Source organism: Mustela putorius, unplaced genomic scaffold, assembly GCF_011764305.1.
Source record: "Mustela putorius furo isolate JIRA1106 unplaced genomic scaffold, ASM1176430v1.1 tig00000421_pilon_pilon_pilon, whole genome shotgun sequence".
Lineage (NCBI taxonomy): Eukaryota > Metazoa > Chordata > Mammalia > Carnivora > Mustelidae > Mustela > Mustela putorius.
This window is the reverse complement of record NW_025421375.1, coordinates 6,952,556-6,980,422: the sequence shown is the minus strand read 5'-3', so window position 1 is coordinate 6,980,422 and position 27,867 is coordinate 6,952,556. Positions and strand designations below refer to the sequence as shown.

Sequence of the window (27,867 nt, the reverse complement as noted above, 5' to 3'; positions counted from 1 at the left end):
GCACCTGACTCTCAGTTTCAGCTCAGGTCATGATCTCTGGGTCATGAGATCGAGCCCTGCATCAGGCTCTGAGCTCAGCAGGGAGTCTGCTTGGGATTCTCCCTCCCCCCCTTTCCTTGCCCGTTTGTGTGCGCGCTCTCTCTCTCGCAAATAAATAAATCTAAAACAAACAAACAAAAAAATCCCAAAAAACAAAGAAGCTGTTGTGTTCCCAACCCAGGGACAGTCAGGGGTTAGCGGAGAAGAACAAAGGCACCCACCTCCTCAGCTCGGCAATGAGCAGCACGGTACAAGGAACCCCGAGGGTCATCAGAGAGATGTTGTTGATGGCCGGTTTGACGAACGCCAGGCATGTCGTCACCGCAGAAAGGACGCAGACCACTGCCTTGAACCTACCCCTGAATAAATGAAAGTAAACCAAACAGTTAGCCACGGAGCTCTGGTGGGTCTGGTGAATGCTGGCTGAGTGCAGGACCCACGGGCAGGAGAGCGAGCTGAGAAGTGAGTTGTGCACCGAGTGCCAGGAGTCTCAAACCCACTCCTGCTCACGGGCTCAGGAATTGCACTTCTAGCAGTTCACCCTTAGAAAATAACCACAAATTTGACAGCCATTTCACCAGGACAATGGTAAAATGAGAATCCATCTAAGTCCCCGAGGGTCAGACATGGTTAACTGTTTTCTTAGTGTTCCTTGATTTTCTGTATGTTTTTCAGAAGTTGTACAGCAGGTTCTAGCAAGGTCTTTCTGTAAAGGATGAGAGCAGGAACGGTTTAGGTTTTGCAGGTCCTAGGACCTCCGCAGCTCCCCAAGTCTGCCCCTGCGGGACGGGCGGGAAGGGAATGGGCGTGGCTGTGCGCCAATAAAACTTGATTTGCAAAAGCAGGCAGTGGACCCTTCTGGCTCACAGGACCCAGCCTGCCAGTTTCCGTTCCACAAGGTGAACCTGGAGGAGCTTTATAAGGAAAACAGGGACCATTTACAAACCACAACGTTCCCTAGTTTAAAAGAAAGAATCTGCACACCTGGGTGGCTCAGTGCATTAAGCAAGCAACTCTTGATTCCTGCTCAGGTCATGATCTCTGGGTTGGGAGAATGAGCCCCTGAGCCCCCAGTGGGGCGCCATGCTCAGTAGGGGGTCTACTGGTCCTTCTCCCTCCTCCTCTGTCCTTCCCCTCACTCTTGGACATGTACGCATGTACATGCTCTCTCCTCCTCTCTCAAATAAATAAAATCTTTAAAAAAAAAAAAAAAAGGAAGCAAGAAAATACCATCCCCACACCCTTCAGTGGATGTACTTTCAGTAGAATGAGCCAGAAGTGGCGACGTGATCCTGGACATGCTCCTTCTTCTCTCCCTGGGACTCCATTTCCTTATCTATAAAATGAAAAGGCTGGACTAGATGACCCCCAAGGTCTCATCCATGACTGAAATTTAGGAGCACATGATTTTCCTGAAGTTTCTTTTATTCCTCATTAGCACAATTTACTTTGGCAATTTACTTTGGCCACAAGCCCTGGAACAGGTCACAGTTGAGAAACTCATTTGAATGAAATTCCATTATAAAGAAATCAAAGTACACTGAAACCTCCAAAATACAAATTTATCTCTTAAAGAGGAAAACCATTTATCATCAAGGTGCAGGAAATCATTGATCAAGCTGCCAACTTTCTGACCGGAATGAACAAGAATTGTAGCCCTGAACTTCAACCAAAGAGAAAATACGAATGCAGGAAAGTGTCCAGGCAGCAAATCCTCAAGAGAATCATGTTTTCCTCCTGGCCTTGGCTGGCATCCTAAGTTACTGGAGGAAAGGCTGTCTGCTCCAGCCGGAGGATGACAGCCCACAGCTCTCCTCCAACCCCCACCCCCAATCATTGCAAATGACCCTTGGAGACCCACCATAACTCTTTCACTGGGTTTTTGAGGTTCTATGATCTGCACTGAGCTTTTCAGCCTTTTTAGATTGGATAAACAGAAAAAAAATAAATTAATTAAAAACAAAACAAAAACCACTTGTAGGGGCGCCTGGGTGGCTAAGTGGGTTAAAGCCTCTGCTTTTAGCTCAGGTCATGATCTCAGAGTCCTGGGATCGAGCCCCGCATCGGGCTCTCTGCTCCTCGAGGAGCCTGCTTCCCCCCACCTCTCTGCCTGCCTCTCTGCCTACTTGTGATCTCTCTGTCAAATAAATAAATTTAAAAAAAAAAAAAAAAAAGGCTTGTAAGTTGCATTAACTCTTTAGATCAACGGTTCAAGAGTTAGTGAAGGCAACAGTGATGTAAGCACAGATTTTCCAGCTAACAGATGTAGGTTCGCTTGCTGCTTTCATCACTGAGTAGCTGTGGTACCTCTTGGCAAGTTCTGAAACCCTCCAAACCTTGGGTTTCCCATATTAAAATGAAGACCCGCTACCCTATGGTGTTTCTAGAAGCATTAAAGCCCTTAACATAGTGCCTGGTACATGGCATGTGCTAATAAAATCCACTATTAACTGTTACGTTCCCAGTGTTTGACAGTAAATGCTATTTTAAATAGTGTTATTGTGAATAATAGCTCCTCTCAGGGAAAACCTGATGGGGCTGGTGTAGCAATCCCCTAAGGCTCTGGAGGGTATTACCAAACAGTTCAAAGGCAGCAAGCTTGACCAAACTTGCTTTAAGGAGAACAGAGCCAGACACTGCCCATGTCGGTCCAGAGGTTGAGGAGGAATGCGCTTCACAAAGGCGGCCAAGCAGACAACACTGCAACGGGCAGAAGTCCACACAAGCCACAGACAGCCCACCTGACCCGAGTCACCTGAGGACCTGGGGACAAGAGAGCTGGCCACACCCAGGAGCATAGGGTTCTGACAAAATGCTGCTGTCATGTCGATGACACCTGGCAACCCCTGGTCTCTGGTCCGCCTCTCCACTTTCCAGCCTATTATGGGCTCAAAGTGGAACACCAGGTCAGGGTACCCCGATCACCCCAGCTTCCTCGATTCCCCCAAATCAAAACAGCCAACACCAACAACATAACATAACAAAGCTGCTGCTGGTGTTTCCATGAGCCACCCTTTAGAGCAGAGGTTTGCAACCCTGTCAGACCCTGTGCTCCTTTTCTGCAGCAAATACCTGGCAATGCCCCTTTTACTCTTCCAAAGTGCAACGGATTTTATGGATGATAAAACCTCCATCATGGCAACCACCAAAACCTGTTCACAAACTTCCCAGACGTCCCTCAAGGAATGGAAATGTCCCTGGTTAAGATCCATGGCTTTACGGTGCCTTTAGGGTGGCTCAGTTGGTAGAGCAACTGCTCAGGTCATGATCCTAAAATCCCAAGATAGAGTCCCACATTGGGCTCCCAGCTCAGCAGGGAGTCTGCTTCTCCCTCTCACCTTCCCCTTTTCATTCTCTCTCTCTCTCAAATAAATAAATGAATAAAATCTTAAAAAAAAAAATCCATGGCTTTAAACTAACTTTTTTTTTTTTTTAAGATTTTATTTATTTGACAGAGAGAGAGAAATCACAAGTAGGCAGAGAAGCAAGCAGAGAGAGAGAGGGGAGGAAGCAAGCTCCCTGCAGAGCAGAGAGCTCGATCCCAGGACCCTGGGATCATGACCTGAGCCAAAGGCAGAGGCTTTAACTCACTGAGCCATCCAGGCGCCCTAAACTAACTTTTAGGACTAAAATGTAATCTAGGTAGAACAACCCCTGCCCAAGATAGTCACAGAATTACAGCATTTGGTCCTGGCAGGTCCCTCCATGTCCTTTTCAAAGGAAGGAACTGATAAGGCCCAGAGAGTCAAAGGCCCAGGTCCCCAGTCAACCAGCCAGAGCCACATGGCCAGACCCCAACCTGGTAATTTGGGACTCAAAAACTGGATGGGGTTATAAAGTGAGGGCAAAATCGTAAAAATCACAGCAGGATAAATCTATAAGAAATGGAAACAATTCGTCCATCATAGTTCTTTGTTCTATGGAGTTTTTTTTCCTCACAACAAAAATGTCTAAACATTACTAATAATGATGAACAGCTGAGTGTATGACGATTCTTAGGACATTCTAGGCAAGATAGAAGAATTTTTTTTAACTGGCCAATTATTCCTATTTATATGGTAAACTTTAATAATTGCCCTGCTATTCTAGACATTTTTCAAAAACACTTATCCATTTTAGCCATTCCTGATAACTTACTGAGTCCTTACTCTGGACAAGATACTAGACATCTTCTAGGATCTCCCCCTAGATTTCCAGCTCAATAAGGTACTCTTAATATCTGCAGTTTACAGATAAGCACAATGAGGTACCAGCTTTAAAAAAAAAGGTGGGGGGGAGCGCCTGGGTGGCTCAGTGGGTTGAGCTTCTGCCTTCAGCTCAGGTCATTATCTCAGGGTCCTGGGATCAAGCCCCGAATTGGACTCTCTGCTCAGTGGGGAGCCTGCTTCTCCGCCACCCCCACCCCCACCTCTCTGCCTGCTTGTGATCTCTGTCAAACAAATAAATAAAATCTTTTTTAAAAATTTAAAAATTAAAAAAAAAAAACTATTACCCAAAGCCATGTCTGTCGGATACACTCAGCCATCACACTCTGCTGCCCCTTCTCCAGGAATCTCACATGGGAACTACTTTTAATGTGTTTTTAGAAATATTCCAGCAGGGGCGCCTGGATGGCTGAGTGGGTTAAAGCCTCTGCTCTCCCACATTGGGCTCCCAGCTCAGCAGGGAGTCTGCTTCTCCCTCTCACCTTCCCAGGGTCCTGGAATTGAGCCCCACATCGGGCTCTCTAATCAGCAGGGAGTCGGCTTCCCTTCCTCTCTCTCTCTCTCTGCCTGCTTCTCTGCCTACTTGTGATCTCTGTCTGTCAAATAAATAAATAAAATCTTAAAAATAAATAAATAAATAAAATCTTTAAGAAAATAAATAAATAAAATCTTTAAAAAAATAAATAAATAAAATCTTAAAAAAAAAAAAAAATTCCAGCAAAGTGTAGGTCACAAAAAAGAGACATTAACTGGTAAACTTGGACAGCTAAGCCACATGATCCCTGATCTATAGAAATCCTGGTTTTGACATGAAGTCTTTGGTGTGGCTGCCACTTGGGACTCAGAGCTGCACTGGTCCCCCTGACCTGGCAGTGAGGCCCACAAAAAGGGGCCTCACTGTCCCCTCAGGGCACTAGTTGGCACTGCCTGCCTCCGCCCTCACCCTGCCCCCCTTCTCCACCTCACCAGGCTTCCTAAGCACCCCACTCATTCTCCTTCGTCTTGCTCCCCCTGTCACTGGCAAGTTGAAGGTGGACCAATAGAGTTGAAATCCTTATGTATCGTGTGCTGCTTTCCCGTAACACATGCCTTTTCTTCATCTGCATCTACAGTTCCCATTTTTTCCTTCAACGTGTGTGCGCATGTCAGAAACGCCAGGCAGGGGGCACCTGGGTGGCTCAGTGGGTTAAGCCTCTGCCTTCGGCTCAGGTCATGATCTCAGGGTTCTGGGATCGAGCCCCGCATCGGGCTCTCTGCTCAGCGGGGAGCCTGCTTCCTCCTCTCTCTCTCTGCCTGCCTGTCTGCCTACTTGTGATCTGTCTGTCAAATAAATAAATAAAATCTTTAAAAAAAAAAAAATGCCAGGCAGAAATCTCCATGTGCTACTGGCAGTACTGGAAGCGAACTCTGAGCATCCATCATGTTTCTAGTGCTCCAGGGTGCCCAGCAAGAGCCTCTCCTGAGAGGATTATTTAATTTGACAAATGAGGAAACAGAAAGCGAAAGAGTCAGGACGAGTCACATCGTCTGTAAGCAGAGAAGCTAGGATTCAAATCCAGGGAGTCACCAAAGCCAGGGACATCAACCTCTGTGGTGCTCAGGGCTCCAAAGGACTCTTCCCAAGCTAAAGACTGTGGGGTCACGTCTTACCAGAGAAATGGTGCCAGCAATAGAAGAGTCCCAAGCAGTCACCTCTTCACCTCTCTGTCCCATGGTTTGGTTTCATTATTAAAGTTGGCAAGCTTTGAAATTACATCCATTATCCCATTTTCTTTTCTCTGGCTCGTAACATTCCCTCACTCCTCACTTTAAGAAATGAAAAAGACAGGGGCTACCTGTGTGGCTCAGTTGGTGGTTAAGCATCCTACTCTTGATCTCAGCTCAGGTCTGAAAAATCAGGGTCCTGAGTTCAAGCCCTGTGTTGTGCTCCCTGCTGGGTGTGGAGTCTACTTAAAAAAAGGAAGAAGAAGAAGAAGAAGAAAAATGAAAAAGAAAAAAGTTCTCTACTACGAACCCACTAAAAACAGTCACGTGGAATTTCAAGTGGCATGCCCAGAGAGCCACGAACAAAACCATTCTCTGGTCTGTGGCTTCCCACTCAGCTCCCAGGACTTGAAAGATCAGATCTAAGAGCAAAGAGGTTCCTCAGCTCTCTGCCTATCACCCACCAGGCTAAGAGCAGGTATGGAGGAGACTGGTGGCCACCTTCCGGCATGACAGGAAAAGCCAAGGTAAATGATGTTCCTCCACCAGAGCCTAAGATCCCCCGGCTGTGAAGTCCCCTTAGGACACTAGTTGGCACTGCCTGCCTCCGCCCTCACCCTGCCCCCCTTCTCCACCTCACCAGGCTTCCTAAGCACCCCACTCATTCTCCTGCAGCCAGTCAAGCAAGCACAACAAGACAAGGAACTGTAGACGGCCCAAGCCAACCTGCCACACACTGAGCCTCCTTCCTCCACTGAGGAGAAGGCCACAGCCAAGGGAGACCATGTTTCTCCTGAGACTGGGAACGCCCTTCTTGTCCCCTCCTGTCAACAGCTGGCTTGCTCACTCTAGTTTTTTGGATAAGTAATCTTGAGGATCCTTTATCTGTTCCATGATACTCAAAGAAAATACTATGTAATTCAAATCCTGCTCTGTACAATGAACACTGTACAGCTACTTCACCTGAAGTATGTTTTCTCCCTACCTCGTTGAAAAGCACATTTTTAGTATTAAAAAGTAACATGTGCTTTTTGTTTCCAAAAAAAAAAAATTGCACAACTGGGACGCCTGGGTGGCTCAGTTGGTTAAGCAGCTGCCTTCGGCTCAGGTCATGATCCCAGCGTCCTGGGATCGAGTCCCACATCGGGTTCCTTGCTCAGCGAGGAGCCTGCTTCTCCCTCTGCCTCTGCCTGCCTGTGCTTGCTTTCTCGCTCTCCCTCTGACAAATAAAAAAAAAAAAAAAAAATGCACAACAATAGATTAAAGGCAAAAGTGGAAGATCTCTCCCCCACGCCCTCCCCCATTCCTAAGAATAGCCAATGATAGTGGTTGTTTATTCTCCTCCTCTGGGCATTTCTTTTCTTTCTTTCTTTCTTTTTTTTTTTTGAAATTTTTATTTATTATTTATTTGCCAGAAAGAGACACAGCAAGAGAGGGAACACAAGCTGGGGGAATAGGAGAGGGAGAAGCAGGCTTCCTACCAAGCAGGGAGCCCAAGACAGGACCTGATCTCAGGACCCTGGGATCATGACCTGAGCTGAAGGCAGACACTTAACCGACTGAACCACCCAGGTGCCCTACACTAGGCATTTCTGTGCACACACACAGTCATAAACTCAAAAAGAAATAGCTAATTTGTTCTAAAATTATTATATATATATCCCCCACACAGTTCTACCATGTGCTTTTTGCAGCCAGCAATGTTTTATGGACACTTCCCGACCTCCATCCATAGAGAACAGCCTTTGGCTTTAATAGCTCCAAAATTCCTCTTCCTCTTCACAGCACCAGGAAAACTGTAGGGAGTTCTTTTTTTCTCCTAGTATAGCTCTTCCCCAAGTACACACAGCTTGCTTAACTGAAGCCATATTTAAACTATTTATCCATATACATATGGGTCCATATAAAACATAGTGTCCTACAAAGAAATATATGTGGGTCATATGTTCTAGAAGCATTTCTCATCTTTATGAGGTTGACTTTCTCTGGTTCCTTCAGATATTGACAAATCTCATACAGCTCCTCAGAAAGGCTTTCCCTGACCAAACTCCAAATGCGCACCCCATGTCACCTCTACCCCCTGTCCAGCTTCATTTTTTAACCGTAGCACTTATCCTAACATTGCATTGTTTCTTTGTTCATTGATTTGTAGGCTTCCCAACTTCAGTATGAGCTCACCAAAGGTAGAGACTCCACTGTTTTATTTACTGCTATATTCCAGTGCCTAGAAAAAAATGCATATTAAGTGTTTAAAAAAATATTTACTGGATAAATAACCATTTAAGCCTCACAACAGACACTGAAATGCATCTCTTCCTGAGATTCTGGATTTCCGGGTTGGAGGGGTGTGTGTGTGTGTGTGTGTGTGTGTGTGTGTGTGTTTAGATCTTAGCAGAAGTAAAACCAATACCATTTGACAATCACGGGATCTACAGCTACAAGGACCAATTCCTTAATGGAATTCTTCTATAAACTTATCAAGTCAAAGAACTGGACTGGACTCAAGGAAATGTTCTAGCAGAAAATCAAAGGTCTTTGAACTACCATTCAGTAATTTCTTCCCCATTGAAAATCTTTCCACTTTTGTTCATATCCTATGAGGGAGACATCTGACTTTTTATCCCTAATATCCCATCAATTTTTCACCAAACATATTAAAATTCCCTCTTTCGTCAGTTTACGGTCTGACAGAATAAAGACTGGACATTAAACAAATATCTGATAAGCTCATCACAGGTGAGGCTCCGTTGCCTGCTGTTTTCCTGACACTGGGTACTGCACTCAGCAGTAAATACAAAACTGTAGCACAAGCTTACCTGTCGTTCCGAAAGACCTTTGGTAGATACCTTCTGGGGAACCACATGGCCAGAGCACACATCAGAACCCAAAGGATTGCAAGTTCATCGAGCATCTGGCCCAAGAAACTTAGGGTTGCGTGGAAGTAGACGGATCCAATTCCTAGAATCAATGACAACCAGTAAAAAAAGGTCACCATAGAAGAATAGACTCACAAATTCAACACAGGCCAGCCATTCAACCAACCACTGTCACAATCACCAGATCACACTCTCACTGAAAGAAGCAGCTGAAGGAAGAAACACACACCCCCTAAGCATGCAGACTTGAAGCCTAGAAAGAGGATTTCAAGCAGGGCCCCAAGGTCAGCACAGCAGAACTCAAATAATGCCACAGTTAAACACTCCGTCCTCCTCCGCGGAGGCTTCAGGGAAGAGGCAGTCAATAAAAGTCAACATTCTCTCACTGTTAAGAATTCCCAATCCGCCTGTGGAAGGAAATGGAAATTATACAAGCATTTCCCAGAACAATGAAAGATCAAACACAGAGAATTTTCTTTGTTTTGATCCATTAGACTAAAGTCTCATCAGAGTTCAATCTTTTTGTGTGTGAGATTTTCTTCCGAAGTCCTCAGAAAATGGCGCTGGCACAGCACCAACAGGGTTACAGACGTAAGCCATGGAGTGATCATTAGAGTCACACCGGTATGCAGCCCGTGTTCAAAAGCATCCTCCTTCGGGCGTCAAAGCAAAATAAAAGTTCACAAATACGTCAGGGTGACTCTGGTTTACAAAAACATAATGTTCAACTAGGACAGGAAGTGTGCAGAATTCCATTTCCTCCCTTTCGGCCCCTGCTCCGACACGAATCCACTTACCCACTACAACTAAGAGCGTCCATATTAGGTAGATGCCACTGTTGAAGCATGTTGCGTACTGGCGAAATAAGCACATGCAGATGGGCGGTAAAACGAAAAATAAGACGTTGCTGATCTGGGGGAGGGAGGGGGGATGTAAAATGAAAAGATGAATATTAAGTAAAAGGGCAAAGAAACAAAACAGCGTGTTCCAGATATGACCCTTCTTCCAAACTGAGATGGATGTGGCCACACATCTTGTTCAAGCTGTTACATCTTTTATGTATGTATGTATTTTTTATTTTTTAACTGCAGATATGGGGAAATTTAAGCCTTCTTTAATGGCCATTTGGGGGCTTCTTTCTGTCTCTTTGCAGCATTTTTACAGCCACTCCCATGATCGAGCTACGAAGGCTGTCCAGCCCCCTGTCCAGATTCACTTCTTTTTCTGCACAAGACTACCTATAAAGCCTTTTGCTCTACTTGAACGTACGTTTTTAAAAGTAAGGCCTACCCTAACTAATAGTAAAAAATAAAGTTTAATATGGAAGCAAGGACTAGACATTCCAGCTCCCCAAAATTTCTGCTAGCAAGGCCAGCTTTTTTCCTCCCACACCTACACAAGGCAGGATGCTTCCTAGTTTCCTGTGCCTGCCTTTGTCAGTTTCTTCCCATAATCAAACCTACTTTTAGGTAAAGATCAAACTTTCAGATTTTAGTGCGGATTTAAGCCTATTATCTTGGGGGGTGGCATTTGGCTTTTCAAAAAATATACATATCTTCTCTAATATATTCAAATTGTCATTTCAACCCTTAATCACTATTTAAATATCATTAATGGGGTATTTTCCATTCCATTCCATTTTTCACATAAAGCTTTGAAGTCCAGGGTGAACTTCATACTTACAGCCCATCTCTATGGGGACCAGCCAAACTCCATGTGCTCAACATCCACAGGTGCTCAGGGATGACCGTACAGGTCAGCGTAACTCTGGAACCTCAGCTCTAGGGTTTTTTTAATGTATTCTTTTGTCTTTTTGTTTTTAGGAGGTCACAGCCAGCTCCTGGTTTTTTTTCCCCCAATTTTTTTTAAATCGAGGCAAAATTCACATCACATAAAATTAACCATTTTAAAGTGTACAATTCTATGTCATTATATGCCCTTGGAATACGCAACCATCACCTCCGTCTAGCTCTAAAATCTTTCATCACCCCAAAGAGAAATCCTACACCCATTAAGCAGGTACTTTCTGCTCCCTCCCTACCCCCCAGACCAGCCCCTGGCAACTGTTGATCTGCTTTCTGTGTCTGTGAGTGTACCTATTCTGGGTATTTCATGAAAGTGGAGTCACACAGTCTATGACCTTTGTGTCTGGCGTCTTTGTGTCTGTGAGTGTACCTATTCTGGATAGTTCATGAAAGTGGAGTCACACAGTCTATGACCTTTGTGTCTGGCTTCTTTGTGTCTGTGAGTGTACCTATTCTGGGTAGTTCATGAAAGTGGAGTCACACAGTCTATGACCTTTGTGTCTGGCTTCTTTGTGTCTGTGAGTGTACCTATTCTGGGTAGTTCATGAAAGTGGAGTCACATAGTCTATGACCTTTGTGTCTGGCTTCTTTGACTTAGCACAACATGTCTACGGTTCATCCACATTATGGTGCGTTCAGTACTTCCTGCTTTTTTGTGGCCAAATAATATTCCTTCATCTGAAGACCACATTGTTTACCTGCTCCCTCATTAATAGATTGTTGCAAATGGGGCTGCTATGAACATTCACGTACTTGTTTTCTTCTGGGTATATGCCCAAGTTGGCATTGCTGGATCCCATGGTAACTCCATGTTTAACTTACTGAGGAACCGCCAAGCTGTTTCCCACCGTGGCTGGACCAAGTTACCTTTCCACCAGCCCCATACAAGGGTTCTCGTAGCTCTACCACTCTGCCAACGCTCTGGTTGTTTTTGTTCTTAATGAAGGCCATCCTCCAAGGTACAAAGTGGTGGGGACATTCAGCTTTTGAAGTTTCCTTTCTAACTGTGACTCCTAAATGACAGCAGGCAGAGGAAGCATGCAGAGTGGGAAAACCACAGCTAAGTCGAATGGAGCAACACCGCTGGGGAAGGGTAGGAGGATTCCACAAGAAAAGACTAGAAAAAAACTTTCACAGGTAGGAGGCTGGGGCAGATGAAGTCCAGAAAATCAAGGGCCTGGGCTCTTTCCAAAGACCAGTCCAGTCCCCGCTGCTGAACAACACAGAGGCAGCCCCACGAGAACCGTGAGGGTGGGTCTCTGAGTTGAACTAAAGGAGCCTGGGTAGAAAAGCTTTACCAGACGTAAGAAAGTGTGCATGTGCACAACTAGACCAAACACCTCAGCAACACCAGACCCCTGAGGCAGACAGGTAAAGACTGGGACGGTCAGTGACCTAGGCAGGCAGGCCTCTTTCAACATCTGGGAGCAGGAAAGGTTATAAGGGACTCCACTTTTAGAAAGGCAGGGAAGAGAGGAGGGAATTCAGTCAGTGGCAAGTGGAGAACCAGATCCTGGTTTCTAATATGGTCAGGGAATGGATGGAATATGGTCAGGGGCGGGATGGGTGCAGGGTTGCCGCCGGGGGTTAAGACTGAAGCCTGAAATCCCCAGTGGGGCTGCCCTGTTGTGCAGAAAAAGGTACTTTCCTTCTAGTTCATCTGCTCTGATGGCGATCTTTTCCTCCTTCTCACCGGAAAGGCCCATAAGCTACCTGCAGCCCAGGGTGAGGGTTTGGATAAATGGTGTCAGGTGTCCCAGCCAGGGTGCAGTCTCCAAGCTTAGAAACAGGGCCGCTCTCAGTCACTAAGCAGCAGGTAAGGAGGAACTGGGCCTAGGGTCCGCATACATTGTCAGCAGTAAGCTGTTGTTTGACTATCCCAGCCTTTAACTTTCCAAGGAATCCTTTAAAGAACGAGAGTTCTTCGGGAGTAAAAATGAGAGTGCTTCAAGACCATCGGGCGCCCAGAAGGGCTCGGCAGGCTGGCCCATCACCCACAGAGCAGGGGCGGGCCCTAAGCTGTTTCCCTCCAACTCCCCGCCCCCCTGCCCTCCAGCTACACTCTGACCTCCTTGGCTGAACTCTTCGCTGGCTCTCTAAAAATTCTGACTTATCCCTGCCTTGTGCACCTGTGATACAATTTAAATGTGGCTCTCCTTGCCAGGAGCAGAGAAAGAATGAAAGGGGGAGAAGGAGAAAACGGAATTATTATACCAGAGATAACTCAAAACCTGATCTTTCTCCTTTTAGATAGAAACGTGTTCTCCTGTTCCGTTCTGTAATTTTGTTTCAAGTCTCCTTGCCATCCTGCTCGAGGGGGATACCCGTTGCCCTCAGATTCAGTCTTCCAGTCCCTTTCCTTGCATTTATGTGAATACATACGTATCGCGTATTAGAACATCATCACTCTACTACTTCTCTCCTTCAACAACAGGCCAACAACAGGCTACGCCAAACTTCTCCTCTTAGTTCAGACAGACTGACCTCACTTGCTGTAAGTGCCACATGTGGCGGGGGTTATCTAGGGGAAAGAGCCCCAGGGACCAGCCTCTCCTACAATGTCAGTGGTGGGGGTGGCGGCAGGACACATTTTGCTTTTTACCTCGTCTTCATTGCCTCAAACCCTTGCAATCTCCCTTGCTCCAGCCAAGTACAGCCATCTGCTAAGCTGTCCCCCCAAGCTGGCTTTGTCAACTTGTGTTCTTCACTTGTTTTTGCCTTTTTGAGTTTGTATTTAAATTCTGGGTAACATACACTGCAATGCTGGCTTCTGTGTTAAAGACGTTTAAATGTATTTACACACTTTTCACAAAGGTATGAAGTCATTCATTACACCTGCAGGAAAGTCATGGGACCTCAAACATTGTTTTTAAATGCACGTATTAAGGAGTTCAACTTTGAAGCACCATTTGAACATCTCCCCAATGACACAGAAATCACCTTATTGCCTCTTCATAGCCCTCCTACCAATGATGGTCCACCTCCACCATGCCTTTTAAAGCCCTCCGTCTATGAAAAGGAAAAGACCAAATCAGAGGGACACTCTCTCCCCGAGACAAAAAGAAGAAGGAACTCCGAAAGAAATACAGAAAAGCAAACAAGTCCCGGTTAAAACACACATTCAGCGGCTCCGTTTCGTCTGAGAAATGAAACTTCCCTTCACACTTGTGTGGGTTACTGAAGTTGAATAGTTCAGCCAAGGGGTATTTTTGAAAGCCTGTTGTTGCTTTGGAGCACTAATTAGCTTAATGTCTGCAGAGCAGATTGTTTTAATTAAAAGGAAACCGCAATTTTAAAATGTATTAATTATTTCCTTAGAAAGTTCCTCATTCCACGAATTCCTCCGGAACATCGCCCCAAAATAATCTCAGGAACAGGCAGCAATCTCCTCCCAACGCATGGGAGTGTGCGCTTTCCCAGGCACACAGTAAATGCTGACAAAGCAACAGGCTGTGAGATTTTCTGAACAGAAGGTTCAGAGGTAGCTAAGGGGTATTCCCCGGCTGAGTAGAAGGTCTGGGCCTCTTCACTGCATGCGGATGTCTAATCCTCCACTCCATCGCTGCCCTCGTGCCTCTGGGATGACCAGCTGTCCTGGCCTGCCTGGGACTGAGGAGGGTTCCCCGGGACACAGGCAAGGCCTGGACAAACGACCATACGTTGGCCACCCCACTCAGAAGACTTCTTGCAAAATTCCTGCCCAGCACCCGAACCCCATGTGGAATACCAATAATACCTTTGCCAACCTGTGTACCTCTCTGGGTTTGGCCATCACCACCCAAAAGATTGTTTGCAGGTGTGATCTCTGTGACACGCACACAGTAGCTGCCCAGTAAACAGACAGATCTAGCCATGAACAGAGACAGAATATATAGGTCATTCTGCCCTATGGGGACATGGGCCTTATCATATCAGGAGAACTACCTTCTTTATCTTGATGGGTAGCAGAGCTCATTGGGAAAGGCAACAGATGATGGACTGGTTTTATGCAGATAATTTGCTTCGAGACTTTTTTCAGCACCAGTGGATTTCCTCCTGAGCCCCTGAGTCACTGCCCATCAAGACAGTCCCCAAAAGCAAAGCCCAGTGGTTAAAAAGCAGACCCTACTTTTCTCTAAAGCAGTGCGTTCTAGAGTCCTTCTATTTGGTATGACTAGAGCCTGGAAACTTAAAACATAAAAAGGAACCCACATCCATAAAACTTGTAGATGGAAGAAACAGTACAAAATGTGCAGAAGCAAATGGCTATGGAAGAACATGACACATTCTTGGAAGAGAAATGTGGGCTTGGCTGAAGCAAAGGATGATGACAAGTCTTGAGGCAATAGAGATTTGCAGGGCCCCAAAGCAAAAGGCTTTGTCCACCCAAACCCTGTCAGTGCGAGTATACTATAAACAGGGTACTCTCTCTGGTGGACCATTTAACAACGATTATCAGTCTCTGAGTAAACTCTCTCCTTGATCTAGCAATTCCCTCCAGAATTCCCTCCAGAGGATTCGTACTTGTATAAGTCCACCCAGAAGCAGATATAAGGATATTTATTGCATCACTGCTCCAAAACCAAATCGAAGCGTAAAACAGAAACCGCCCTACATGTCCATCAATAAGAGATTGAGTGGTTAAATAAATCACGGTCAGTCCCTTCAATGGAACACTGATTAGACACTGTAAAGAGGAAGGTAAGTTTGAGCCAATCTAGGACCATCTCTAAGATCTATTAAGTGAAGACATCGAAAGGAGTCTGTGTAGTTATGATCTCAACCGGGCTGAATAAAAACTTAGATATTGGGTGTACACATTTAACATATGTATTTTATATACTCACACAAATGCGCATGTTTTGTACAATGCCTGAGAAAGGGTCTGAAAAGATAATACAAAAAAGCAGATTTTTCACTTTATAACTTGCATACTGATTTTTTTTTTTTAACCCTGATCGTGCTACTACTATTTGTGAAAATTAGTAAGTGCAAACCTCACTGAAGTTGCCTGGAAATGCTCCCTGGGGAGGCTGGAAGGGGAAGCCCACACCACTCAATGTGAATGACAGACCCCTAACAGAAGAGTCCCCAAGGAATTTATTCCAGGTCCCAACAGGCAAAGATATACATTGTATCTCCCACAAGAAATCCACTACCCCTACCCCTCAGCCCATGAGAAACAATCACCCTGAACTCTCTGCGTTTCTCCAGTTCAAAACAACCCCTCCCAACTTCCTCCTTCTCCATAAGATAACATTCTGCTCCTTTGTTTATTGGTCTCGCCTATGCTTTTGCTATAGCTTTATTTGTCCTGAATGGCAATTTTCTCTTACTCCAAAATAAACCCATGTTTGCTGGTCAAGTAAATTTTATTTTTAAGGTGAACATTTTAAACAACTGTAACAAATAACTACACAAATTTTTTCATACCCAACATCATGAGTTCTATCCTGTAGATCAAATGGTCCCAATGCAGGAGTTTTCAGTTAAAAAATGACTGAATTATAAACAGCTATGCTGTGCAAAATAAAAAAGTCAAAAGGAACTACGTGACATTTGCATCCTCGGGATAAGTATCTTTGTAGAGTCAAATGGGCTAAGGTCTAACTCTTAATTCTGCCATTTTCTTGACCTTGGCAAATTGTGTCATCTCTCTAGACCCTGGTTTCTTCCTTTCAAGTGGATCTAATGACGAGTGCCCACCACACGGGGTGATTGTGCACTACACAGCAGAGCTTGAACACCCAGCAAACAATTAATGGTAGCCAGTAGTGACGTAAGTTGTAGTAGTGATGTGCTACCCCCAAGACCCATTAAGAAGGTTCTAGATCCTTCTCCCAGTCATCCCCTGATTTTTATCTTTGGTTCCCAAAACTTTTCCTCAAAATTAGTAATGATTATTCTAAAATGGATAATTAGAACTGCTGCCTTCCAATGAGGATTTAATAAGCTATTTATCACCAAGTAATAGCTCACTGTCTTCCTCAGTACAAGAGAGAGAGAAGCACACATTTGTCCTGTGATAAGCTTCAAAGATAAGTAGGGCAAGGAAACAGAGAGAAGGAAACAGTTTTTTCTAAGCTCTTTTGGACCCAGACTCAACAAAGTCAGGAGACCAAACACTTCTCTGAGATTTAAAGCTCTCTAATGGGCTAAAGCAAATTTGGTGGTTTAGGAGTATTGCAAAGAACAAGGCCTGTCAGGAGGACCAGCCAGGCTAATCACCCACAGACACTGAAGAGCACCGGGTACTCAAAGTACCCAGCCAGCTGCAGTACTGTGTGCCCCTGAGGGTACTCTCTGAAGGAAGGGGTTCAACAGGTGACCTGTAGCCACCTCCACTAGTTTTTCACAGGATCGATGGACAGGAAAGGGCAGGTTTTCTTGAAGAACTAACCTGGTCATAATTAAGAAGCAGGAGTATTTGTGAGAGAGGAAGGAGGGAGAGTGCAGGCTTTTGGACTGCGCCAGAAACGTGAGGATGACTGCTCCCTTCTCTAGAGTTCAGCTTCATCATCAATGAATGAAAGGGCTGTGACCAGCTCATCAGAGATCCCTCCAGACTGACTCATGCCAAGTACATTCTCTCCAGCAAATCCACGGAGAAAACCCTAACGAACAACCTCAAATTCACAGGGACTTGTAAACCAGGAGCTCCTGGGTTTTTGTGTGTGTTTGGGCAGCCGCAGAAATGACCATGCAGAGTCTTCCATTTGGTCTGAGAATCCTGAGCCACCGCACAGCGAAAAGAAGAGGCATTTCCTTCCAGCATCAAGCTTTCCCTCCCATAAATACTAACAGCAACACCCACTACTACTGCGGTGGGGAAGTTTCAGCCTGCCCGTAGTGGGACCAAGGCAAGCCCCACAAAACACGCACACAGTCACTCCCAAACTTCCCTCTCACTCCTCAGGCTTAATCGCTAGAGAGGGCATAGGCCTGGGGGAGTTGACTTGGGAGCTGGACTGAGCCTGGAAACTAAAGGCAAGGGAACTAGTAACACCGTGATTCTGGCCCAAAGTAATTCGACCTATTATTGGTGTGTTAGCGGGGCGGGGCCAATCAGCGCGGTGGCAGTGGGCCCTGCCCCTGAAACCTGCCCGGGAACTCCCCTCCCCCCCCACCCACTCGTAGAGCAGGTATTCACGGAGAAACCGCACAATGCGACCCAAGTGCGTCACGCCACAGAGATCCTAGGGGAGGAAGGGAATTGTCCCGGCGGGTTCGCCAGTCCCCGAGTCACCCACTACGTGAGGGGCTGGCGCGGACCACTGGCTTCGGGACAGGTGCCGGTCAAACAAGACAATAGAGCCATCAGAAGGAAATGACAAGGGGTGAATAAGCCCAGATGTCGGGATAGGGACAGAAGAGGACAGACAGATGGAGAGCTGGAATGAGCGCAGAGAAGGGGGCGCACGGATCGACCCTGGCCCTGGAGAGAGCATACCCCAAATACACGCAGGGACCCACGTCCAGGTTCCCGGTGCAACCACGATTAGAAATGGTCCCCTCCCTCCAGTCCGCCTGCCATCCCCGCTCCCGCTCCCGCTCCCGCACCGTGTTGTAGAACTCGGCGATGGCAGGCACGATGGTGTAGTTGTCCTCGCACCAATCCACCTCCGAGCTGCCGGCCCGCAGCTGGTCCCACCAGTGCGGGATGCTCATGGCCGCTGTGGGGCATTGGAGCAGCTGCTCCCCTAGCCGAAAAGAGCCCAGGGCTGCTGCTGGAAGCCGACTACTGCGGCCTCGGTTTTATACACAACGAGTCAGCCGCCGGATGTGGCGCCTCCCCAGCCGGCCCCCTAGTGCTCAGCTCCGCCTGTTGGACGTGACTCACTCGTGGACCCCTCCCCCAGCTCCGCCCCCTGGAGGGGAAGGCGAGGGTACGAGCAGGCCACGCCCACCCTGGGGGCGGGATGCGTGTGGGAGGAGGGGCAGTCCGGAAGCGCGGACAGAGGTCGGGGCAAGTCCGGATACCCGTCCTATGGCAGGTGGCAGAAGCCCTGAAGGTCGGCCCCGTGCCTGCCCATGCCTGCCCACGCCCACCTCCCCGGCTCAGACACACAGGCGCCACCACTCCCCACCACCCACTGAAGGATCCAGGCCCCGGTGGATTCTCAAGGAGTTTGGCACTGATCTGGCTGTGCCCTGCGTGGGACGCTGGTGTTCACACTCAAGAAAGAAAAGCCTTCAGTCCCCCTGAAGTCAGTGAAGGTTTGCTGAGCAGGACCCAGTGCCATGGGCTAGAGCAAGAAGACCTTACAGGGTGGAGTGGCCGGCTCAGTACCACCCACAGTTCAGTAGAGCACTTCTGCAATTTCCAGGATGCTCTTGGTGCCCTGGACTCCAGCCTTAGGTCTTTAATCTGGTCTTCAATTAAACACAGGGTGAAACTTTAGCCATAGCAACTCTCGGAGGACCCGGTGTGGCAGGTATGACCTCTCCAGGGCATCCAAAGTGCAAGAGATGATGGTGTATGTATAGCATTGATGATACACCAGGCACTGTTTGAGGAACTTCCATGTGTGCCTTACTTACTATTCTCAGGGGGATCCTGCAAAGTGGGCTCTAGTGACAATGACATTCCAGCCAGTAAGGCAGAGCTAGAAATCAAACTCATGCAGGATGCTCTCAGACTGGCTGGTAACTACTTTGCTGCTGTAGTCTCTAAAGCCTCATCTGAGCTCCCCAGGGACTGCCGTCTCTCCACCGGACAGTCCAGGCAAACCCTGGCTGGCCTCCAGTGTCCATCAGCAGATACCCACACAGGCATTCGCAGGCCTCCCCAGAGCTCCAGAAACTGTAAGACCCAACTCCTCCGTTGGTCTCCAGAAAAATCCAGCTTTCTTCCCCAGGGGGCAAATCACACTCCTTCATTCCTCTGTCCCAACTCTGTTTTCCTCCTAGAAAGCCAGTTCCACCGAGCTGGAACCCAGGTTCACGGGTACCTTCTCTTAAGGTTGGAATGACTCAGGCCTGTAGGACACCAGGTGTGAGCTGGGGGTTGGGGGGAATATTCCTCATGGCCACAGAGGACATTTAATTAGCTCATTTCTCCATGCCTCACAGCGCTCCCAATGGTCCAACACCAGTTTTCCACATTGTACTCCTTCCAGCACGTAAGTGGAAATAAATCTGTTGCCTGGGTGGCTCAGTAGGTTAAGCCTCTCTGCCTTCAGCTGAGGTCATGATCTCAGGGTTCTGGAATCGAGCCTTGCATCGGGCTCCCTCCTCCGTAATGAGTCTGCTTCTCCCTCTCCCTCTGCCTATGTGATCTCTGTCAAATAAATAAATATCCATAAGGTAGAAACTCTCTTCCTGTGGATATGCCAACACAAATCTGCCCCTCTGGATCTCATTCTCTCCCCAGTGCACATCGGAGCTTTTCAGAGGCTGAATGATGTCATTATCTCTGACGGCTTATGAAATCTGTGCTTGCGTATTCTTTGGTATTAAAAGTTTCTTTAGGAGTGCCTGGGTGGCTCAGTGGTTAAAGCCTCTGCCTTCGGCTCAGGTCATGATCCCAGGGTCCTGGGTTGGAGCCTCATATCAGGCTCTCTGCTCAGCAGGGAGCCTGCCTCCTCCTCCTCTCTCTTTCTGCCTGCCTCTCTGCCTACTTATGGTATGTCTGTCAAATAAATAGAAATCTTTAAAAAAATAAAATAAAATAAATAAAAGTTTCTTTAAATGTTGAATATGACACCCAGTTGCCTCAACTGGTTAAGCATCTGCCTTCAGCTCAGGTCCTGATCTCATAGTCCTGGGATCAAGCCCCATATTGGGCTCCCTGCTCATTGGGAGCTCTGCTTCTCCTTCTGCCCCTCCCCACCTCTCCCTCCTCCCTCTCTCTCTCTCTCGCTCGCTTTGTCCCAAATAAATAAAATCTTTTAAAAAATTAAAATTAAAAAAATTAATATTGAATATGAGGGGTGCCTGGGTGGCTCAGTCCATTAAGCATCTAACCCCTGGTTTGGACTCAGGTCATGATCTCAGAGTGGCGAGATCAAGCCCTAAGTGGGGCTCAGTGCAGGGTATGGAACCTGCTTAAGACTTCTTTCCCTCGCCCTCTGCCCCTCCCCCCCTACAAGAACATGTGCACACTCTCTCTTTCAAAAATTTTTTTGAATATGATAAATACTGATTGATATTACTACATGAAAGAATCTTAGGATCCTCAAACTTCAGTATAAAAGGAGTCCTCAGATCAAAAAGGTTGAGAACTGCTATTAGAAAAAAAGATATACTCAGTTAAACTCTCTGTAAGGTTTTTAATCTTTTCGACTTTTAAATATTTATTGAATGAGAGCTTTTAGACTTAGACATTTCTATCACTCTTGTGTGTACATAAAAAGGGAACACAACAAACTTATTAAAGACTTCTAATTTCTTCACACTCAGAATCTCTATTCTTTTACTTAGTCGTTTTTCAACTGAGTCATTGCTGTCCCCGTATTGTTAATTACCAGACACTGGTGATGCAGCATTTCTTAACTACACTTCACTCCTAAATGCTTCCAAACCTAGGGTACATATTGTGATACTAGCACATTCTTGATCTTACCTGGAGGTTACAAGGAAAAGTGTTCAGACAATAGGCATCATGTTTCCTTTCTAGACAATCCTTAGGGGATCTGTTGACAGAAACATGGAGATTACAGCTGCCAAGTCATTCCACCAGGATTAACCACAGAGTTTGTGCGTGTTCAGGCAATGACAACATGTCTTGACCCCCACTTGGCCAACCGTGATTATAAGACGCCATTCACTGTAAGATGTATCTGGACTTCAGGATGTTACAATGCAAAACACTGTGACTTTTTAGCACCACTCAAAATGTAGAATTCACTGGATATAAATCTTTCTTCTGCAGGTCCTTCTAGAGACTGATGAGTTTTCCTCCTACTCAGGAATTCTTACTGGCAATGACTATCCTAGTTTAAGATCAAAACCAACCACCTGGGTTCTAATTACAATTGCACAGACAGACAGTGCTAAGCCTGAGGCTACTGGCGAACAGCATCAGGGACACAAGGGACGTTTCTCCAAAGACACCGGTGTTGCTCTTCTTGGGAGTGTGTTAAAGCTTTTTGATGTTGTCATCGACTCTCCCCATTGTTGCCACTTTTTCAATGAATGTCATCTAGTAATTTAACAGTAGGACCTATAATTGGGTCTTTAATTTTGAAATTGATTTATATTAACAATAGGCCTTGGCAACTACCTTTAATAGTTGAATACAAAACTCTGAAATCAGGTGTAAGCAGAGAGCTTGGGGAGAGCGGGTTGGGGGATGTGACCGCTGACAATAGGGCACTCCTGATTTACGACAATGACTTTCTTGTGTGGCTTTGGATCTCAATATGAGTCCGTGATACAGATCCTTGAGGAGGGAAGTCAGGATGCCAGCATCTTCTCTTTTTACAGAGTTTTTAACTCTGTTTATTTGGTCTAAGTAAATATCTGGTAATAAATATCCAGTTCAACTCGTTCTACAAGTGGAAAATATCAAGTCACAAAGTCTTCCTTGGAAAAAATTGCAGGCACCTATGCCAATGAAGCACGAAGTGCACGATCAAGGGTGAAATTTTCTGCGTTTTCCTGTCTGGCCAGAGTTTCTTACCATGGTCTTGCTTGAGGCTCGCTGTTCAGGCCCATGTTTCTCAATCGGCCATCCCCAGCCTAAGAGCCTCAGCATCATCTAGAAACTTCTTAGAAATGCAAATTTCTAGATCCATACCCCAGACCTATTGACTCACAAACTCTGGAAGTGGATTCCAGCAATCTGAGGCTCAACAAACTCTCCAGGAGATTCCAACCCACACTCAAAGTGCAGAACCACTATTTGAGCCAATGTGCACGAGGGCAAAACTCCACTGTGGACAGTAAGCTTTGGTTGCCTGAAAAAAATCAGTCAAATCCAAGCCAAGACTGCCACCACCAGTGAAAGGAAGGAGAAGACCAAAGCCCAAGAGAGACTGTCCTCTCTTTCCCCTGGTTAAGCATGAGGAAACCAGGGGGTAGAGTCTGCTTGCCCTCTTCAGTCAGGAGGGAAACAAGGAAATAAAGCAAGGGTTTTTTTTGTTTTCGTTTTTGTTTTAATCTAAGACAGAGTCTCCAGGCTCAGAATTGTGCAGAAAACAGGGACTCCCCAGGACCACACACTACTGTGGCCATGTCAGGAACATGGCCATATTTGCTGTAGTTCACGGACAGATGATCAGAGGCTACATCCTGCCTTTGGCCCTGGGCCCCTCTCCTTTCTCTAATCTATACTGGAAAGCCACAAGCAATTTGTTAGGACTGGGTATATATATAGCACAAGTCAGTCAATTCTGATTAGAAGGCTGAGGCTTTGGCCTATGCCCACAGTGCATGGAATTTGTTAACGTGGGTTGTTGTTGTTTTTTTTTTTTTTTTAAGATTTTATTTATTTATTTGACAGAGATCACAAGTAGCCAGAAAGGCAGGCAGAGAGAGAGGGGGAAACAGGCTCCCCACTCAGCAGGGAGCCCGATGCTGGGCTCGATCCCAGGACCCGGAGACCACGACCTGAGCTGAAGGGCAGAGGCTTTAACCCACTGAGCCACCCAGGCACCCCTTAACGTGGGTTTTGACGGCGCTTCTCAACAGAGAAGGTATTACTCTCTGAGAATTAGCTTGCAAGGGGACAAGGGTATACAGCAATTTTGAGCACCTGCTTTTTGCAAGGCCTCATATTAAATATTCTTCTTGGCCTCATGCAGCTGAGTCTAGTAGAGGCCCACAAACCATCAGAATACCACAAGATAACTGCTAAAATGGAGATGTACGGATTAAATGGGGAAGCAAGGGGTAGGGGGCTGGAGTCTGCACTAAGAGCCAATGTAGGCCCTGCAGAGGAGACTGCTTCAGAATGGAGGTGTGCAAGATGAATAGGAATTTGCCAGGAACAGCAGTGCAGAAAGGGAATTCTACAGAAGGAACAGCATGTGCAAAAGGATGAAAGTCTGAGGAAGCGTAATAATTCAGGAAACTTCAAATACTGTGTTTCAGCTGGAAAAATGACAGACAGGGAAGTCGAGCTACAAGACTAATAGGTGATCTGAGGAGTACCCAGATACCAGAAACAGCTGGTGAGGTCTTTCCAAAATCCAGCTGAGGGATGAGAGGACCCTGGTTAAAGCATGCTTTCATTCATTTACATGTAATTATAGAGTTCTTGTTACGTGCTTTGACACTTTCCTAGGGGCCAAGGCTAAAGTGGTGAGCGAAACAGATGCTGCCTCTGCCCACACAGAGCTTGAAGTCTGGAAAGTGAGGCACTGAATATTGCATAAATCATTACAAGTATGCCACAAAGAAGTGCAGGTACCACGATAGCAGAGAGCAGTGGCTCTGACCTTGGCTGACGGTATCAGGAAAGGCTTTCCCAGAGCAGGTGGTATTTACACTAGGAGAAGGGAAGTTTAAGGCAAGGGGAAAGGGAATTGAAAGAAGGGATACAATCCAGATATAAAAAAGGAATTGTGATAGATTGTGCTATTGATTCCGGATACTTGAACACTCTTTCCTAACCCACTGTCATGGGACTTGGGACTTGACCTTGTCATTGGCTGTGACCAGAATGTGGACCATTGGCTGTGTTCCCTGGTTGCCAGAGGCTTTGAAATCCATCCCGAGTTCTGCCTTTCCTGGGTGGCCTGTGCCATATGCCTGATCTGGGTTGCTTCTTCAACCCTGGGTCCTGGAACGAAGAAGACACGTGGAGCAGAGAACTGTGTCACCCCAGCTTGGAATGTCAGCCAACAAATAAAGCGGTCTGGTCGCTGAGATTTTGGGGGACTGTTTTTCACTCGGTCATAACCTAATGAAGGCTGGCAAATACAGGGGAATTAATAGTTTAATTAGAGGTAGGACATGAAAGAGGCGGGAAACAGACCACTTCAAGTAGTCTAGCCTGAACGCTCAGAAGGTGGCCAGGTTACAAATCCAAAAGGAAGGCTAGGAGGAAAAACTGTGATTGAGGCTTGACTTGTTGAGTTCAAGGCGCAGGCTGAACCTCGGCGGAAGGTCTCTTCTCTCAGCAACTGAAAAGTTGAGTTGAAAGACCACGGGCAGCGCAGGATTAGACAAAAAGATGCGCGAACACCGGACCTGGCGGGACCAGAGAAAGGGGGCGGGGCGCTGGCAGGCAGGAGGCCGAGCCTCGGGCGTGGTCGCAGTGACGGAGGCCTGAGTGACAGGAAGGTGACAGTGCCCCAGACTTGAGCGACCCACTGGGCAAGAGAGGAGCAGGTGTGCCCGGTTAAGAAATAATGAGCGGGGGCGCCTGGGTGGCTCAGTGGATTAAGCCGCTGCCTTCGGCTCAGGTCATGATCTCAGGGTCCTGGGATCGAGTCCCGCATCGGGCTCTCTGCTCAGCAGGGAGCCTGCTTCCCTCTCTCTCTCTCTGGCTGCCTCTCTGTCTACTTGTGATTTCTCTCTGTCAAATAAATAAATCTTTAAAAAAAAAAAAAAGAAAGAAAGAAATAATGAACGGTGTTGCCTCCCTAAAGGGTTTAAAAACGGAACTTAAACCAAAACTCTGGCTCTCACTACCAATTCACAAGAGCTGAGTCACCTGGGGATCTTATAAAAAGGTTAAAAATGCGAGTTCCGCAGCGAGGCTATGGAGAACAGAGAACAGGACAGCAGGCAGGCACAATGAGTAAGATTTCCGTTAAAGGACACTCTTCATGACCACCTAACATCTTAAGTAAAATCCGGGGAAGAAATGTAGGAATTTCCTATAGAAGATGTGGAACAGGCTCCCTAGAAGGCTGCTACTTTATGATTCTATCTTTTATGGCCTTCTAGAAAAGGCAAAAACTAAGGAATAGAAAACAGATCTGTGGTTACTGGGGGTAGTAGAGGGAGTTCACTGCAAGGGGTATGAGAGAATTTGGGGGGGGGGCTGGCAGAACTGTTCTACATTTTGTTTGTAATGTTTATATAACTGAATTCATAAAACCTCAGAACTATACACAGGTATATTTTACCACATGTAAATGATACCTTAATAAACCTGACCATAGGGACGCCTCGCTGGCTCAGTAAATTGAGCATCTGCCTTTGGCTCAGGTCAGGATCCCAGAGGCCTGGAATCAAGTCCCACATCTGGCTCTTTGCTCAGAGGGGAGCCTACTTCTCCCACTCCTGCTGTATTTGTGCTCTCTCTCAAATAAATAATTAAAATCTTAAAAAAAATAAACACAAGCCTGACCATAACAAAAAATTAAAAAGGAGGCATTGTTTAGAGATACGTACTGAAATATTTACAGACCAAATATAGTCTCTCAGACTTGCTTTAAAATAATGTGGGAAAGGGCACCCGGCTGACTCAGTTGGGAGACCATGCAACTCTTGATCTTGGGGTTGTGGGTTCAAGCCCCATGTTGGGTGTAGAGATTATTTAAATAAATTTTTTTAAAAAGAAAGAATGGGGGCACCTGGGTGGCTCAGTTGATTAAGGGTCTGCCTTCAGTTCCCCCTGCTTGTGCTCTCTCTCTCCTTTCTCTGTCAGGTAAGTAAAATCTTAAAAAAAAAAAAAAAAAAGAATGGGGGAGAAATTGGTTTGAGGGTACAAATGGAGAAACGTTGGCTTTAAGGGGATAACTGTTGAAACTTCGTGGTAGTCACAACAGCCTCTCTACTTTGTATGTCTTTAAAATTTTCCGTAATAAGTTTAAAAGCTAAAGAAGTAATGAATTTCGCTAAATAGGGAGGTCCCCACAAGCGCCCGTGTAGCCGAGAACACCAGAAAGGTGGTTGGTGAGTGAGGGCGAAGGACTCAAAACTTCAGCAATGGCTACCATTAAAGCAGCATTTCTGGCTGAACCTGTGGTTGTTACCTGTCCCCTTCATTCCAGAGGGCACATGATGGCAGGGAGTTACCCTCACCTGAGAAAGCAAACGGCAAACCGTTGAGAGGGAATCCTCTTAGGCCTGTGCGTGAGAAGCCCTTTACCCCAGGAGCCATCGGTAAACAAGCAGCAGCCTGGGCGTGGGCCAGGTGGTACCGTGGCCACAGACTCTCTGGAACCAGGAAGCTGGAAAGGTCAGGGACTGGTCAGTGCCATGCCTCCCAGTCCTCTGAAACCTTAATTATGTTGTGTCTTGATGTGAATTTCTTGGGGTTCAGTCCATTTGGAGTTTTCTCAGCTTCTGGAATCTGTAGTTTTATGTTTCTTATCACATTTGGGAACTTTCCAGCCATTATTTAAGTACTTCTTTGGTCTTGCTTTCTCTCTCTTCTCCTTCCAGGTCTCCAGTGACGTCAATATTAGATTTAGGGTTTGGGGGGCTGTTGTTTTTTGGGTCTTTGTTCTGGTTTGTTTTGGTTTGGTTTGGTTTTTTGTAGTTCTCAGTTCCCTTAGGCTCTGTTCATTCTTAAAAATCTATTTCATCTGTTGTTCACGTTAGGTAATTTCTATCGTTCTATCTTCTAGTTCATTGGTTCATTTATCCTCTCCATTCTCCCAGCCAGCCCATCCTGTGAGCTTTTTATTTTGGTTATTGTATTTTTCAGTTCCCAAGATGCCCATTTAGTTCTTTATAGCTTGCATTACTTTGCTGAGATTTCTAGTTTTCTTGCTAAGTCCTTCTATGTTTTCATTTATTTCAAACATAGCCTTAATTGCTCACTGAAGTATTGTATTGTGGCTGTTTTGAAATGATTCTCAGATAGAGAGGGTCTGGCTGGCTTAGTTGGTAGAGCACCACGTCACTCTTGATCTCAGAATTGTAAGTTTGGGCCCCACATTGGGTGTAGAGATCACATAAAATAAATAAAATCTTTTTAAAAATCACTGGTAATGTTAATTTCTCCATTATCTCTGCTTTAACAACTTTTTTTTTTCTCACTCTGAGATCTTCCTCATTCTTGGTATGATGAGTGATTTTTTAAAATCAGAGCCTCATTATTTTTGTACTTTGCAAAGCTATGCATAATACAAATTACGAATCTTATCTAAACCTTCTGTCTTCTGCTGGCTTCCTCTGAAGGGAAGGGGAGGTTCTACCAGGTGGAGAGAGATAGCCAGATTGTCCAACTGACACCAGAGAGGAGACTCTTCTCTACCAATGGTAAGGGTGGAAGTTCAAGTTCTGCCTATAGTCTCCACCGACTTCACAGGGGGTCAAGGAAGCTCTTGACTAGCCATTGAGGCAGAAGTTCAACTCCCTACTGAGCTCTCTCTAACAGTCCCCTGGTAGGATTGTTGGAAAACCTCTGAATCG

The 27,867-nt window shown here is 46.1% G+C and overlaps 1 protein-coding gene across 2 annotated transcripts in view; it reads right to left on the bottom strand.

The window, feature by feature from the left end:
• Window positions 1–18,403, bottom strand: part of ACER2 (alkaline ceramidase 2) — a 33,424-nt gene extending 15,021 nt beyond the window's left edge. Inside the window, exons 1-4 of one of the 2 annotated variants that reach the window (XM_004761829.3) lie at window positions 18,169–18,402; window positions 9,622–9,736; window positions 8,765–8,906; window positions 261–398 (exon numbers count right to left, since the gene is read on the bottom strand). In XM_004761829.3, coding sequence (XP_004761886.1) covers window positions 261–398; window positions 8,765–8,906; window positions 9,622–9,736; window positions 18,169–18,276 — 503 coding nt within the window. In that variant the 5' untranslated portion in view covers window positions 18,277–18,402. Of the gene's footprint in view, window positions 1–260; window positions 399–8,764; window positions 8,907–9,621; window positions 9,737–18,168 lie in introns of both variants that reach the window. The other variant, XM_004761830.3, reaches the window with a different exon arrangement.
• Between the last annotated feature and the right edge of the window lie 9,464 nt (window positions 18,404–27,867).